This window comes from Mus caroli, chromosome 8, assembly GCF_900094665.2.
Source record: "Mus caroli chromosome 8, CAROLI_EIJ_v1.1, whole genome shotgun sequence".
NCBI lineage: Eukaryota > Metazoa > Chordata > Mammalia > Rodentia > Muridae > Mus > Mus caroli.
In genome coordinates, this window is record NC_034577.1 from 76168085 (window position 1) to 76184081 (window position 15997).

General features: G+C 50.2%; 3 protein-coding genes across 6 annotated transcripts in view; 1 reads left to right on the top strand and 2 right to left on the bottom strand.

Moving 5' to 3' along the window:
* Positions 1–1771, top strand: part of Gadd45gip1 (GADD45G interacting protein 1) — a 2221-nt gene extending 450 nt beyond the window's left edge. The window contains exons 2-3 of one of the 2 annotated variants that reach the window (XM_021169765.2): positions 3–94; positions 1408–1771. In XM_021169765.2, the coding sequence (XP_021025424.1) occupies positions 3–94; positions 1408–1726 (411 nt within the window). In that variant the 3' untranslated portion in view covers positions 1727–1771. Of the gene's footprint in view, positions 1–2; positions 95–1403 lie in introns of both variants that reach the window. The other variant, XM_029480492.1, reaches the window with a different exon arrangement.
* Positions 1772–2238: 467 nt separating this feature from the next.
* Rad23a (RAD23 homolog A, nucleotide excision repair protein) lies at positions 2239–8016 on the bottom strand. Of its 3 annotated transcripts, none has more exons than XM_021169763.2 (9): positions 7828–8016; positions 6110–6271; positions 5786–5967; positions 5590–5645; positions 5324–5451; positions 5006–5084; positions 4777–4907; positions 3066–3230; positions 2239–2985 (listed from the first exon to the last, which is right to left on the bottom strand). In XM_021169763.2, the coding sequence occupies exons 1-9, from the start codon at positions 7897–7899 to the stop codon at positions 2872–2874; spliced, it is 1089 nt and encodes a 362-aa protein (XP_021025422.1). In that variant the 5' UTR covers positions 7900–8016; the 3' UTR covers positions 2239–2871. The 3 variants fall into 3 exon arrangements, with proteins under 3 accessions (XP_021025422.1, XP_021025421.1, XP_021025423.1); XM_021169762.2 differs by having other exon boundaries at positions 4777–4910; XM_021169764.2 differs by having other exon boundaries at positions 2831–2985; positions 3131–3230; positions 4777–4910.
* Positions 8017–9381: 1365 nt separating this feature from the next.
* Calr (calreticulin) lies at positions 9382–14208 on the bottom strand. Its single transcript, XM_021169531.1, has 9 exons — positions 13990–14208; positions 13534–13635; positions 13145–13348; positions 12161–12255; positions 11864–12073; positions 11668–11781; positions 11355–11498; positions 10242–10334; positions 9382–10141 (listed from the first exon to the last, which is right to left on the bottom strand). Exons 1-9 carry the CDS (start codon positions 14078–14080, stop codon positions 9944–9946), a joined length of 1251 nt encoding a protein of 416 aa, XP_021025190.1. The 5' UTR covers positions 14081–14208; the 3' UTR covers positions 9382–9943.
* Between the last annotated feature and the right edge of the window lie 1789 nt (positions 14209–15997).

Sequence of the window (15997 nt, forward strand, 5' to 3'; positions counted from 1 at the left end):
AGGCCGAGGAGCAAGAATGGTACCCGAGCTTAGCGACCATGCAAGAGTCGCTGCGCTTGCAGCAGCAGGCCTTGGAGGCAAGGCGCCAAGCCAGGTGGGTGCTGGGGCAGGTACCCCAGGGCCCCGAAACCAGGAATCCTCCGTAGGAGGCACACGGATCCCTTGTGGTGTGGGCTTAAACATTACATGTTAACTTTGCTGCAAAGCAGACGTCCTTGTAGTCACTCAACTGCAGTTTTAATGTTTGTTTTTACTTGTCCTCTTCCTTTATCTGTAGCCTGCTCTTTTATTCTTCATAGCAAGGACTCAATTAACCAGAACTCACTTTATTGCCTAGGCTGGCCTCGAATCTAGGATCCATCTGGCTTTTCCTTCTGAGTATCTGCTATTACAGGCTTGTACCAGTCCCAGCCTCAACTCTATATACTTCCCGGGTTACTCTGTGCAAGGATTAAGGACCCACACACCAGGGAACAAAGCAGACAGAGGATTCAGATGATGACTGAGGACCCCCCAGGAAGACAAAACACTGTTAAAAGTGCTTGCTAGCTCTTGTGATGTTTAAGCAAATCCCCATATAACCAGATACTGTTACTGGAAAAATCTCAAGGCATGAGTTCCCAGCAGAGGGAGCAACTGTTGCAAAGGCCCTGAGGTTGAGAAGCTGGGAATGATTCTCAGTTAGAGGACAGCCCAGGTGAAACCTTTTATCACAAGTAATCTGGTCTTGGTGGAGCACACCTTTAATCCCAGCCTTCTGGAGACAGGCAGGTTAGATCACCGAGTTTTGAGGCCAGCCAGCCTAGTCTATGCAGTGAGACCCTGTCTTGTGTGGCCACTGTGGCTAGGTAGTGGGAACTGAGAGCAGCGATGGACTCTGAAGTCTGGGGCAGAAGTCAGAAAAGAAGGCACATGTGATCAGATTTGAGGAGAAAATGGAGGCAAACCAGACAGACATTTGGGTGACCCCCCCCCCCCCACACACACACACACACACACTGGTGCAGGGTTCAGGGCTGGTGAAATGTGTTGCTGGTATTTAACCTTATCCTCACAATGTTAAAAGGACAAGCTGACCCTTTTTACAGATGAAACTGAGGCCTGCAGAAGTCAAGTCAGATATCTAGAGTCATGCTGGCACTGAAGGATGGAGCTGGTCCCCTTTTCTGTCCCACCCTAGCTGATAAGACTTGTTCTTCAGTTTTACTATCCTAATCCTATATCAGTGCACCTACAGATTCACAGGACTGGAAAAAAGTTGTCCCTGTGCCTGAATTTGACCTGGCGTACAAGCATGTGGAATCACGGAGGACATCCATGACAAGGGCATGAGAGTGGTTTTACTAAACAGCTGGGTGAAATTCAGGTTTGTCTTGGTCTGCCCTCACTGTCTGCTTTCCTATACAGGGAGCAGCGTATCGCAGAGTGCATGGCCAAGATGCCACAAATGATTGAAAACTGGCGAAAGCAGAAGCGAGAACGCTGGGAGAAGATTCAGGCTGACAAGGAGCGGAGGGCCCGGTTACAGGCTGAGGCCCAGGAACGCCTGGGCTACCACGTGGACCCAAGGAGTGCTCGCTTNCAGGAACTATTACAGGACCTAGACAAGCAGCAACGCAAGCGCCTAAAGGAAGAAAGACAACGACAGAAGAAGGAGGCACGAATTGCTGCTATGGCCTCTGCTGAAGCCCAGGACTCAGCAGTGTCTGGTGAACCCAGCTCCTGAAAGCTCCCTTCTCAATAAAGCCAGCGGCTGACAACCCATATTCTACACATTCTCCCTCAAGTTGTGACTTCCTGGGTCCCCTGGCTCATTCCCCAACACCTGGGCGGGAGAATCCCTCCTAGGGATTCTCTGTGGGCTGTGTTCACACCTGGACACTAGGCCATGCCATGAACTGGGGCTTCGGGGAGAGAGAAAGGGGAATGGCTGGGCAAATAATGAAGGAGCAGATGGCAGTAGAGGAGGAGGCTTCTGTTTACCAACATTAATCTCCAGTAATTAGCCAATTACCAGGGGGAGTACAGCCAAACAGACTGCATGATAGAAGGAGCAGCAGCCCTTCTAGGGTTGAGCTGAGGCAGGGGCCCAAGTTTCCAGAGGGAGGAGATGCTGGGGCCCTGGTCTGTAAGGCTCCTAGGTTCCTCCCCGTTTCTCAGCATGCCCACTTCACCTGTGCCCCGGCTAGCTCGGACTCACAAACAGCTGTGAGAAGCTCCAGTAGGCATGAACCATTATTAGGGCTCATTTTTAAAACTTTATTCACGTCAAAATCTTTATCAGAGATGTGGTTCTGTCCTGGGGAAGGGGTGGCCTTGGCCTTCAGAACTGATGATACCCCTTTTCCAGGCTGGAGGCCAAGGCCAGACTGGGGAGGCGGCCTTGGGCTTCTAACAGACTTACTCCAGATGGAAAGATCTGGGCCACTCCAATAGAGGATCAAGGTTTAGGGCTCCAGCTTCCCCTCATCGTGGTGGAGGAAGAAGGGTTGTCCTCGGGGATGCTTCGGGGATGGGGAAGCAGGCAGGCGCCCCTCCATCTGGCTGCAGGGAGCTGGGACAGAGGCCAAGAGGGGCCCATCTGTCGCCTCACGGTCTTGCCAACAACTTTTGAGTAGGCTGGGCTGTTAAGAGGATGGGGACAGCTGTCTGGCCCAGGTCTTCTCGGACTGAGATGGGAATGGGGGGCCACTTCAGAAGGGTGGGAAGCTGGGCTGGGTGTTTTTTGGTTTTTTAATGGTTTTTGATTTTCTTCCTCTTAAATAAACATGAATATATATATGTGTGTAATATATATATATATATATATATACTTTCTCTTATAAACGTCTGTGGAGTGGGGGGAAGGGGGGAGGCCCTGGCCTCCCAGAATCACTCATCATCAAAGTTCTGACTCAGGAGGAAGTTGGCAGCCAAATTCTCATTTTTTTCACACGCGAAGTAGGCCTGGATCACCAGGCTCTCTGGGAAGCCCAGTGCCTTCAGCTGTGGGAAGATGGGCAATGGTAAGAAGGGGGAGGTACTGGGCTACCCACCATGAATGGCTCTTCAGCCAGGCCTCTTACCCTTTCTATAGCTTCCTTCTCCTGCGGTGTCACCTGGATATAGTTCATCTGTGGGGCCTCCTCACCTATGGCACCAACCTCCCCCTCTACATCAGAGATGTCCGCCAGCTCCCCGGGAGGCTCATTCAACATCTGGATGAACTGCTCCTGGTGACGGCTAATTTGCTGTGAGAAGAAGAAGGGTGAGAATTCATAGTCCTCGCTCGTCACCTATGCCCAGGTCCCATGTTACACCCCTTGCTTACTATACCAAACTGTCAAATACTCTGAAGGTGCATGCTCTGGCTAAACAGCCATGCAGCCATGGAAATAAGCCGTGGAAATAAATGGTGCCAAGGTGGGGAGATGGACATAGTGACAGATGCCTTTAATCCCAGCACTGGGGAGGCAGAGGCAGGTGGATTTGAGTTTTAGGCCAACTTGGTCTACAGAAGAGTTTCAAGGTAGTCAGAGCTCCATGGTGAGACAAATAAAAAAGTTAAATAAATGTGCCAAAACTAGGCATAGTGGTTCATACCTGTAATCCCAGCACTGGGGAGGCTAAAGCAGGAGAATCAACCTGAGTTTTAAGCCAGCCTAACCTACATAGTGAGATTAAAGGGGGAAAAAACAAAAACAAAGTTCAAATCAAGTAACTGAAGATGTGCTAGGTAAGTCCCTGAGGCCTTGTAGGAGGGGCCTACTGTCTGTGGTAGAGCCATGTGTGGCTAAAACACACAGACCACAAAAATGTCCTGGGATGGCTCTACTAGGCAAATCTCAGAAGAGTTCTGTGGCAACAACAGCACAGAGAAGCTGAACGTTCTCCCTGGCAGAGGGAAGCCACCGTGGAGCCCAGGCCTGCAGCTGCTAAGAGCAGCAGCCCACTAGTAAGGCACTCAAGCTGCACAACCTTTAGGTTTTCTCTGTTTTGAGATGATCTCACTACTAGAAGGGGCTGGCTTCAAGTTCAGTGATCCTCCTGCCTCAGCTTCCTAAGTGCGGGCTTAATGGTGTACACTACCACGACCAGCCATGGTACCTATTAAATACACTCTACTTGGAAATCCAGAGGTTCTGATGCCACCCTTTGCTTCTTCAGACATCTGACAATTCTCACATTAAAAAGGGCCTTTTCAGCAATCTAGCCTCTAGGTGGACAGTTCATCGGGGGCCCTATGTAGAATTAAAAGGCCGGAGAAGAGGATGCCAGGACACTGGGTGGGAGAAATGGCTGACATTGGGGTAGAAGCAGAGAAAGTCCCCAGGAGGCTGTGAGAGGCTCAAACAATCAGAGCAGAATGGCCTGAAAACTCAGAGGTCCAGGAAATCCTTTCACAGCTCAGATGAGAGGGTCCCAAGGGACCTGGTATGATGACACAGGTTTAGGTCACCACATAGAGAGAGGGTCAAGGTGAAGGTCAGATCAGGAAGAAGGCCAGGACAGAGGAGCTGCAGACAGAGCAAGAACTGAGAAGAATCTGTGGCTGGAGTCCAGGACCCAGCCAGACATATGGCAGCCTGCTCTGACCCTCTGATGTCTTTAGCAGGTGGATGCCCATAGCATCCACACCTCCCGAGGAGTCAGGTTACAATGTAACCTTAGAAGTCATCAGGGAGCAGGGGCTTGGCCTCTGCTAGTTCTGCTTTCTCAGAGCAAAGCTACCTCCCTGGGTGATCCCCTAGGGAACTGGGAAGGTGGCTGTCTCAGCTCCCTCACCCTGGGCCGCACCTGCAGGAGCTGAGGGTTTTCCTGGCCCAGCTGCTGGAGCAGAGCAGGCAGGAGCGCTGGGTTCTGTTGAATCACTTGCCGCATGTTCTGGAACTGAGGCTGGTCCCGCAGGAACTCCAGGGGGTTCTCCCCTGCTAGTGGCAGGAAGAAGTGTGGTCAGAGCCCTCCCTGCAGGGGCTTCAGAATCCAGACTGCAGATGCCCATGAGGACACCATCCAACCTGCTCACCTGCTTCTGTGGCCGGCTGCTCAGGCGCCTGGCTTTCCTGGACAGAACCATGTTCAGGCTCAGGGCTTCCTGGAATTCCCTGTCAGGGATCCTGCTTTTTAGTTCTTTCAAACAGACCCCCTTCCCCTCTCCCAAGTGAGCAGCCTGACAGGACAGGAAGGTCTCATCCCTGCCCTCCACGTTCTCTGTCCAGCCTCTCTGGGAAGACTTCAATGGCAACACTCAATACACAAAAGCCTATGGGGTAGGTTCCACCTCCACTGCCTGTTGAGGCACAGAGACCTGGAAATTCCCAGGAGGCAGTGGTGGCCCCCTCACCGTGAGCAAGTACTCCACAGCTCGGTGGGGGTTGTTGTAGCTGGCCCTCAATGCGGCCACAACCCGCTCCCGCTCGTAGCCCATGGACATGATCTCAGTCAGCATCGTCTCATATTCAGAGCCAGTCACTGTGGAGGGAGCAGCAGGGCCGGGGTCACCAGAGGCACAGGAGGACAGCTCCCAGACCCTCCCCGACCCGGACAAGGCTGTCAAAGGCTGATGGCTGGGAATTCCAGTCGCCTCTGCCCTGAGGACCACCCACCCACCTAATGTGGAAGCTGCGTCTTCCTCTCGCCCGCTGCTACCTGAAGAGGGAACAGAGCTGCAAATTCAAGAGAGAGAAATCGGACCCTGGCTTCTGGTGGCTTGCCCTCCCCGCAAGTGCCTGGGACCACATAGGTGGGTACTGGAAGGCACAGGAAGACAGGGTGGGTACAGGGTAAGCTACTGCCCTTTCCTTACCCAGAAATGGATTCTGGAGATGTTGTGGTGGTTGACTCCTCTGATGGGCTCTTGTCCTCTCTGCTGGTAGGTGGGGGATGAGACATGCCTGATGCCAGGACTGGAGGGAAAGGTGTGGAGGGCTCCGGGACAGCAGTGGGTGAGGCCTCTGGGGGTGCCGGGATACCCTGGCCAGCCTTGGCCTGTGACAACAAGAAACAGGGATCAGGCAGCAGCATCCCTATCAAGCCTCGCCACCCTGCCCCATCATGGCCCCACCCTGCCTAAAGCTAATCTCTCTTGGGCATACAAACTCTTTGCCAGCATCCCAGCTAATCTCCCCACCTTGGTCACCATGACAACCACAAAGTTCTTCTCATCTATATGGTAATCCTTGATGGGAACATCGTCACTCAAGATCTTGCCAGCATAGATGAGTTTCTGTCCAGCCACAGGGAAAGCATCTCTACCCTTCTCAGCTTCTATCTTCTCCTTCAGCACCTTTACCTAGAGTAAGGAGTACAGGTATTAAACACAGAAGTTTAATAGTACAGTGTGCGTGCATTTATAAATAGCACTAACACACCAAGACACCCTCAGTGAAATCCAGGCATAGTTGTGCACACTTATAATCCCAGCACTTAGACCAGCGGATCTCTTTAAGTTCCAGGTTAGCCAGGACTATATAGTGAGACCGTTTCAAATAGAATACAATGACCATCACAAACCCTTAGGTTCCCTTCTTCTTTCCTTTTGTTTAGAGAAAAAGCTTTGCTTTCAATCCTATGAGATTCCTATTCAATCTAGCAAGCTGGCAGCAGTCTATTACATGCCAGACACGGGAACTGTTCACCGTGTGTATGTGTGTGGGTGTGTGTAAAATGGTAGTGGTGGTTTGGGGACAGACCCCTAGCTCAGGCCTTGTATATACAAAAGCTCCATCCCCAACCTGTTTTACAACTTGTTTTACAGAGGCCTGTGGAACAGGACAAACACAAGTCACTGTTCTCATGGAGAAGACTCTGATGTGAGAAGAAAAGCAAACTTGTATTTCCAACGGATGTGGTTGGGAGGGAAAACAGTAATAAGAAAATGAAACGGTGTATCCACCGCTGGCCTCAAACAGTAACTTTTCTGTACATACTGAGGTCATCTTTCTTCCCTCCATTTTTGGAACAGGATTTTATTCTGTACTCAACTCCAGGCTTGCCTAAAACATCATAGCCCAGGCTGGCCTAGAACTCCAGGTAATCCCTGTTCAGAGATTATGAACATGACTACCATGTCTAGACTTCACTGAGGGTACACCAATGGCTTCAACGTATGTTTTGAGAAGGTTTAGGGGAGGTGGCCCAAGACAGCAATATCAGTTACTTGGACGTTAAGTAAAGAAGGTTCACATTAGCCCATAAATTCAGGGACACACTGGATTAACAAGACTAGACTCCACTCTCAAAAAGCAAAACCAAACAAAAGTTCATACAGCATGTTTAGGCTGCTGTTATGTGAAATGGAGAAAAAAAAAAATCCTGTCACTGTCATTATTGGCTGTGACTGTGGCAAAGTTCCTTAACTCCGTGGTTGTCAAAAGGGGAAAGTCAGGAGTCCCCAAACGACAACACTGTTTTGCAGACTCAGCAAGATGACACTACAAATGCTCTGGTAAAGAATAAACTGGTAAAGAATAAACGGCCAACAAAGACGGACCACCAAAACTATTAAGATCAAGACCATTTATTATTATCATCATTGTAGTCACCAGTCGGCACCTCGTGGGCACTGACGGCAAACTGTGCCACCTGAGCAGCTTGCAGGATGGGAACGCGGAGCCCGCAGCTGACACGGGAGCCAGACCTGGGAACTCCCTGGAACTGGCCCGGGAACAGCGCCCGAGCCGCCGGGGCAGGGCAGGGCCGATCGGGGGGATCCGAGGAGGTCGGGCCGCTGGGGGAGGGCAGGGCCTGGCCGCGCCGTCCTCTCCGCCCCTCCCGTTGGATCCCGGCATCCCTGCCCCCACCCACCCCGGCACCCGGTCGCTCCCGCCCCCGGGCTCCGGCCCGCACCGTCTCGTCGGGTTCCATGCGGATCTTGAAGGTCTGCTGCTGCAACGTTTTAAGTGTGATGGTAACGGCCATGGCGGGGCCGGAGCAATGCGGCAGCCCCGGGATCCTCGTACTACATGCAACTCACGCCGCCGCCATCTTAGCGTCCAGCCGCGCCGCGCCAAGCACTTCCGGGGCAAGTGTGCAGCGCCCGCCGATGGACAGCGCCGGTAACACCCTCCTCGACCTCTAGAGCATGCGCGGCTGCATCTCACCTTAGACATGCGCAATCTTAGCTGTGTGCACCAGCATTACGCTATCTTGGTGACGTCATTCTTGTTATCAGTGATGTCATTATACCCACAAAATGGCTTCTAAGGACTTTAAAGTTTTTAAGGTGTTTGTTGTAGACTTCTGCTCCTAAGTTATTTTTCATACATTCTGCCTATTTCAAGTGACCCAATTTGGATCTGGTCAAATTAAAAGGAATCTTAGCAGAAGTTACCATCAATCAACGTAGAGCAGGGCAATTATGTGACCCCATTTTCAAGGACCATCTTAATTTTTGGAATAAATTTACACTTCTAGTTCATGAGTTCCCTACATCTTTGTAATCCTGCAATGACCTACCTATTCATCCAAACATTTTCAAGGTTCTTTTATATTATGTAATTCTCCCCTCCATAAATTTTTCTTACTTACACCAACTCTTAAGGTACCTACATTTTTTTTGTGGGGGAAAGAGGTAGTATTCATGAAGCCTTAGACCACCCTCACATACCAAAAAGTAATGAAAATTTAAGACTCAGGATAGGGCAGTTCATCAGGGTGATTTAAGGGACCCTCAAACAGAGCTAACATCACCATCCTCTTAGATGCTTGCTTTGCCCAGTGTTTCTATCCACACCAATGGTCAGGCAATTAACCAAGGCCTGCCTCCCTCCCTTCACTTGAGTCTAGACTCCTTCAGAATTGAATGGGCTAGATCACAACTTTCTTGTGAAGAACACAGGCTTCCTCCTGCCCATTCTTCAACCTACTAGAGTATAAAAGGCAGCCTTGAGACCCAACAATGAGTCTCTTCCTTGTGATGGGGATGGAACCCTGGGCATGCTAGCTAAGTGTCCAACTGAACTACCTAACCCAGTCCTGGAATCTATCAGCTCAGTCCTAGAATCATGGGCCCTTGGGGAAAGTAGGTCACTGTCACTGAGCTCAGTCCCTTTGACTATAATCTACCAGCATGCACCCCACTACTGTGAACTTTGTTTGCTCAGCTATCCTAGGTGTGTCAGTCCAACAGATCCATCCCACTTTTAACCAAAGATGGCTAATATTTGGATTCACTAAATTCTAGTCAGTCTGTCAATGAGGTCTGTGCTAGAATCAAAACTTGTCTATGAGTTTAGGATCAAGACCTAATGGCTACTCTCCCATTTAGAGACTATGGGATACATATAAATGACATTTCTGAGACTCTGCAAACTCCAGTAGCTGAAACATATGTCACCCACACCTGAGAAATGCTCCTTTTAGCTCCCTGATGTACATCCTCCCAGAGAAGGAGACACAATAGGGAAGACACAAAACTTAATTTAATAGAAATTTTGTTTGTAGTTCTTACACTCTCAGTGTGAGCTGTGCTAGAACTGGCTGCCCCACAAGTGGCCCAGTCCTGGGGGCAAGGGAGAAAGGGGATAAGAGCAGCCCCATTCTTCCTCAGTGCTGGGGGGAGGGAAAACACCACCCCCTTCTCCTGCCCTCCTCTGAGATCCAGGAAGGAGAGCAGATGAAATCTCAAGCCTAGGGCTTCTCCTCCTCTACACCCCTGTTCCTAGAGTTGGAGGGTAGTGACCAAGAGATGGAGAAAGGAAGGGACAGAAGGAAAAGATGTTGATTCAAAAATGAGAAACCAGATGAGGGCTGAAGGAAAATTAAAGACAAACACCAGTAAAAAAAAAAGGAGGGGGGGTAATGGGGGAGGCAGGGGAACAAAATCAGAATCTACCCCAGATCTGAACCTGCCTGGAAAAAAATCAAAAGTTCTTGAGTCTCATAGAGACATTATTGGGAGCAGCCAGCTCTGCGGCAGGGTGTTCAGGCCTCAGTCCAGCCCTGAAGGCAGGTGGTGTGGCCTCTACAGCTCATCCTTGGCTTGGCCAGTGGCATCCTCCTCATCTTCCTCCTTCTCATCTTCTTCATCCTCATCTTCATCTCTGTCATCCTCATCGTCTTTATCCTCAGCTTCTTCTTCCTCTTTACGCTTCTTGTCTTCTTCTTCCTCCTTAAGCCTCTGCTCCTCATCCTGCTTGTCCTTCATCTGCTTCTCTGCGGCCTGTGAGGACCGACCAACCATATCTTTTAATACCTGGCTCACACCTGCCTGCCAGGCCTCCCAGATGACCCCTAGAGTAAACAAAGGAGCTCTGACCCACCTTGGTAACACCCCACGTCTCATTGCCAAACTCCTCTGCATAGGCCTCATCATTGGTGATGAGGAAGTTGTCAAAGATTGTCCCGGACTTGACCTGGGAAAGAACGGAAAGACAGGTGGTCAGCAGTGACTTCTGGCAGTCCTGGCTCTCGGCAGGCCTCTATTCCCACCTTTCCTAGTCTTTGAATCCACCAAAATGTGTGGGGCAGCAGGGTGTGGTAAGACATGCCTTAGATCACAGCTCTGAGAAGACAGACTACTTGTGGAGGTCCAAGCCAACAGGATTATTAGTGAGATCATGTCCAAAAGAAAAGTGGGTGGGATGGGCAAGTATGTAAGTTGATGCACTGAGAAGGCAGGCAGAAGAATTTTAGGCTAGTCAGTACATACCATACATACACCAAGACCACCCTGCCTGGCTGGGGGTTGGGGGGTGGGGGGAGCTGTGATCCTGGGGACATTACAGTTTAGAAGCCATGCTTCCAGAACTCACACCCTAATGACCTGGATGGAACTGGCTTCACTTTCCACACTACTTCCTCTACAAAACAGGCATTCTGGGGCTCTCTTTTTCCAACTCATGCCAAGAACTGGCCTAGACACAGAAAACATCAACAACAAAAACTCGGTACCAATGTTTTTTAAAATCTTATTTGGTTATGTAGCCAGGGTGAGCAGTGAGCAGAGCTGTAACTGGGTGATCCCAGCTGATTTTGCAAGGGCACTTTGGCAAAGGACTTAGCACGAGCCAAGTAGTCCTGCAGAAAAGAGAAAAGTGCTCAGTGGAGCCAGAGACAGCTCAGCAAATGAAGGCACTTGGTTGCCAAGCTTTTTTTAATGACCAGAGTTGATTCCTAGGACTCACATGGTGAAGAGAACCAACTCCTCTAGTAAGTTTTCCTCTGACCTCTATATACCCATACACATAAAAATGCTTTAACAATAAACCATCTTTCTTTAGTAAGAAAAAGGAGATAAAACAGGAAATGCCTCATTAGGCGGGCCATTTCAGAACACCTTAGGGTTGGTGCCTCTGCCTGTTCTTCCCTCCAGATAAACCACTATGATCCTGACTTGAGGTCTGCCAGGAACCCTTGTCTTTCCTATGTCTCACCTGCCAGAGATCTAGGCCCAGTACAGCAAAACTATCATAGGCATAGATATTTGCATCAGGGGAGTATTCAGGGTTGTCAATTTCTGGGTGTATCCAGGTACCCTTGTAATCTGGGTTGTCAATCTGACGTGGTTTCCACTCGCCCTGTAGAAGAGAACCAGATGAATAGAGAGACAGACACATCCCACAGTACAGCCAACAACCCTGACTAGGACCCCAAGGCCTATCTTGTTTTGTTTCTGCAGTGCAACATTAATCATAGCACCCAAGGAAGCATCCCACCAGGGAGCCACACCCAAACACCCAAGCCTACCTTGTATTCAGGATTTTGGATCACTGGTGGTTCCCACTCTCCATCCATCTCTTCATCCCAGTCCTCAGGCTTCTTAGCATCAGGGTCAGGGATGTGCTCTGGCTTGTCCCAGTCCTAGGAGTACACATGGAGGTCAAAGTAGACCCAGATGTCCTCCACTCTATGACAGAGGTGGAGCTACCCTCTCAACACTAACCTCAGGCTTGGAATCTGTGGGGTCATCGATCTTGGCTCGTTCATCCCAGTCTTCCGGCTTGGCAGCATCAGGGTCCTTAATCTTCTTGGGTGGCAGAAAGTCCCAATCATCCTCCAAGGAGCCTGACTCCACCTGGCTGTTGTCAATTTTCACCTCATAGGTGTTGTCTGGCCGCACAATCAGTGTGTATAGGTGTGTGAATTCATCATCCTGAAGAGGGAAGGAGGTGAGCAGTCCCTCCCACCAGGCTGCCGGGACCTCCCATGACAGCCATTTAAATGACTACCCCAGGCACACCTTACACCGGATATCCTTGTTGATCAGCACATTCTTGCCCTTGTAGTTAAAGATGACATGAACCTTCTTGGTGCCAGGACCGCAGATGTCGGGACCTATGTAAGAAGCATATGCAGGCTGATGGCAGCCCTTTGGGAAAGGGAGACTTAACCTCATCTATTTGTGTCTATATACCATGCATACACAGGAGCCTGCAGAGGTCTGAAGTGGGCACAAGAGTCACATGACACTGTGTGAGTGCTGGGAACTGAGCTTCTGTTCTTTGAAACCACTGAATTCTATCTCCAGCTCTTATTTTATTTTTGACAGAGGTGACTGTTACATTTAACTGAAGCTGCCTTTAAAGTACTGATCTACTTCAGTGGTCTGAATGCTGGAATTACACATATACACAGCCATCGCTATCCAGAAATAAAAACCTGTTTTGGTTGGGGTTTGTTTGTTTTTTGAGACAGGTTCTCTATACAAAGTCCTAACTGTTCAGGAACAGTTATACACCTGACTTCAATGCATCCATTAAAGGCATAAGAGACTACAAATCTGAAACGATTACCATTCTGGGGCCAGCAAATGGCTCAGTGGTAAATTAGGTGCTTGACACTAAGCCTGACAATCCAAATTTGATCCTGGAACCCAGATGACAAAAGAGATTTGCAAAGTTGCCCTCTGACCTTCACACTAGCACACCTTTTCATACTCGAGTACAGACAAAATATGCACACGCTCAGATTTTTCGCTGATTTTTAGACCCTGTCATTAGCATCATTTCTAAAATTATTAACATGTAGAAAATATCATACAAATGAACAAATAAGTCTTCAACTAATATTGTACACCAACTAATAAATTGGTTCCTTCAGGACAAAAATTTTCATCATTCAAGTGCTTTCCATGGTATGAAGATCAGCATTCTGGTTACAAAGGGTTTCAGTCTGCACCCACTGTCCAACCGGCAGAGGTCAGCACTGGCTGGGGGCCCCTTACCAAACATGATGTTATATTCGGAGTCTCCATGCATGTCCTTCTGGTCCAAGCCACTCGGAAACAGCTTCACGTAACCGCCCCCACAGTCGATATTCTGCTCATGCTTCACCGTGAACTGTACTACCAGTGTCTGGCCCTTGTTGCTGAAGGGTTCGAATTTGGCGGACAGTGCGTAAAATCGGGCATCTTGGCTTGTCTGCAGCCCTGTGATGAAACGGGACTGTCGTCAGGTGAACCCCGAATACCCTAGACCTAGAGGGGCACGGCTGACCTCCCCTTCCTTCCTCCACCTGTCCTTGGCTCCCGTGTTCCTGGGAAAAGCCCCAACAAGACGTATGTGCTGACTACAGTTTCCTCCAGGAAGTTGTCCTGCACCCACTCCCTTGTACCTTTATCCTTCTCCTGGTCCCCGTAAAATTTGCCAGAACTGAGGACAAATTTGCCAAAATCGGACTTATGTTTGGATTCGACCCAGCGGTTGGTCCAGGCATCTGAAAGGGAAGGGCATAGTCAGATTAGCGGGGCCGTCCGACCCCCGCCCCCATAACCAACGTCTGTCAGGAGCTACAAGCAGGTGGGGGTGGGGAAGGGGATTCCCATCCCAACCTCAAACTTGACATGTCGATGGGCTTCAGGTCCTTGGACGAATCCTAACTCTGGGCGCGGGAAACGGCTGAGCCTTCCTAGTCCCACAAGGACGCACAAATGGAACCGCCCGCGGCCCTAGTCCCTCCGGGGCCACAGTGTTGGCCCTCTGAACGGTAATTACATTACACACGACGAGGCAGCCGAGGTCTCGGGGCCCAGCAGTCGCTAAGCGGCCTCGAGACGGGCCCAGACCTTACCTCCGTCCAAGAACTGCTCTTTGAAATAGATGGCAGGGTCTGCGGCGGCCAAGCCAAGGAGGCCAAGCAGGAGCGGCACCGAAAGGAGCATGGCGGGCCGAGGGGGCGGCGGCACACGGGCCCTTTAAGACGATCGTCAGGCAGCGGCTCTGCGGTATTGACGGACGCGGCCACCGCCGCTCCAATTTATATTCACCTACCTCTCACCCGAACCTGACACGGCCGCTGAGCCCGCCCCTCGGTCCTTTTGACTGGTTTAGACCTACAGCTGTCCCTTCTCATTGCATCCCAGTCGGCTCAGCAAGTTAGGCTGTGGCTCGGAACGCTGGGATCCCAGATGGCTGATTTCTATTGGTCGCACTATGGGCCAATGAGGGTCGACCACGCGTTGTGGGGGACGCCCCCTGGTGGGGTGGGGGCCGCTAGCCCACTCAGGCAGGTCACGTGATTGAACCTCAGCCCAACCCCGCCCTTGCTGCTGAGAGTCCCTGGCTCGCTAGGAGTCGTTTAAAGAATCCGCGCGAGCGGTACCAGGTGTTAACCGTGCGGGACCAAGACCGGTCCTCAGCTTCGGCCCTTTCCCATCCTCTCTGGTCAGAGGGAAGATGTAAGGATTATTTGCAACTTTCATGTCCTGTCTGTCCTGCACTTAGGAAACGCCCACCGATGGCGAGCGTTTCCTATTCAGGATAAGGTCAAGGGCCAGCCAGGATCCTGAGGTTTCGCTGCATTCTGGTTCCACAGTTGTTCAGGCCATAGAGAACGTACCAGTTTCTCCTCTCGTCCCGTAGTTCCCTGCAGCCTGTGTGACATGATACAAGTCATTTCGCCTCCCTGAAATTTCAGAAGGCAACAGGGGTGACCCTGAGATATCTTGACAGAAATGCTTTTAAACCTTTTAGGGCTGTCCACGGTTCAAGAGCAGGAAACACAGAGGTCTCGGAGGTGTGACTGTAAGCGTGTTTTCTTGGGTGAGAAATAGGGGTTTTTTGTTTTTTGTTTTTTTCTCTTTCTCTTAAGCTGGAGTATGAAAGGAGTCACTTCTTGTGGTCTCCCACAAACGACTTGGCTTTTGCAATAAACGGCAGAAGGCAAGGGGTGCCGTTTGAGGAGGAAAAAGGACACAGATGGCTATGGTGATAGTTCTAGGGAGATAAGCAGGACCCTTGGATCTGGAGTCCTCTGACTCAAATCATGTGACTCTGCCTGCTGCCTGGAGGAGGAAGGACGGTACCTGTAGGGGATGGGGGATGGGAGGTGTTTCCAAACTGAGGAATTGGGAGCCCTGAAACAGACTATGAACTGCGCAGAAGGAATCCTTACAAAAATGGCGTGCTTCCTTCGCAGTGAGAGGAACTCAGTCAAGCAATGACACTTGAGGTCAAGAAGTTGGGGCTCCACCCTGTCCCCCAGGCAGTGTACAGAACTCAGCATTGCTGGTGAAGGTCCCTCTGGAGGACACCCAAGTTCAACATGATCTTGACAGACCTGTGACTGACCTGACCCTCCCTCCAGTCCTGTGCCACTGACACATATGCTTGATGCCTTCTGCTTTGTCCTAGGACCCAAGACGGTGAGTGAAGCAGGGATCAAAAGTTCAGTTCTCAGCTGCATAGTGAGTTTGAGGCCAGCCTGGGTTACATGATACGCTGCTTTAACACAATGAAATAAAGGACGGGAGAAATTGGTTTGGAGCACTGGCTGCTCTTAAGAATGACCCCAGTCTTATTCCCAGCACACACACGAAGGATCAAAACTATGTAACTTGAGTTTCAGAGGGTCTGAAGACCTCTTCTGTGGGCACCAGATGTGCAAATGGTACAGAAACATATGTGCAGGCAAAACATCTATACAAATAAAATAAAAATTAAAAGCTTTAAAAAGAAAACCCTGAATGTGGTAATGCACAACTGTAAACGCAGTATACTTCAGTATACTTCAGCAGGATAGCAGGCAGGAACGTGAGAATCACCCATGAGCACTTGACCAGCAGTCTGTGATCTTAACC

What these genes read in the sequence shown, in the direction of transcription:
- Rad23a (XM_021169762.2), bottom strand. Translation starts at nt 7,899, where the DNA reads ATGGCCGTTACCATCACACTTAAAACGTTGCAGCAGCAGACCTTCAAG. An exon ending in GCATGGAACCCGACGAGACG is followed by an intron (nt 6,272 to 7,827) that starts GTGCGGGCCGGA and finishes TCCTTACTCTAG; the next exon opens with GTAAAGGTGCTGAAGGAGAA. An exon ending in TCTCCAGAATCCATTTCTGG is followed by an intron (nt 5,646 to 5,785) that starts GTAAGGAAAGGG and finishes TTGAATTTGCAG; the next exon opens with CTCTGTTCCCTCTTCAGGTA.
- Calr (XM_021169531.1), bottom strand. Translation starts at nt 14,080, where the DNA reads ATGCTCCTTTCGGTGCCGCTCCTGCTTGGCCTCCTTGGCTTGGCCGCC. An exon ending in CGAATATAACATCATGTTTG is followed by an intron (nt 12,256 to 13,144) that starts GTAAGGGGCCCC and finishes CTTCTTACATAG; the next exon opens with GTCCCGACATCTGCGGTCCT. An exon ending in TGGGCCTAGATCTCTGGCAG is followed by an intron (nt 10,335 to 11,354) that starts GTGAGACATAGG and finishes GTTCTTTCCCAG; the next exon opens with GTCAAGTCCGGGACAATCTT.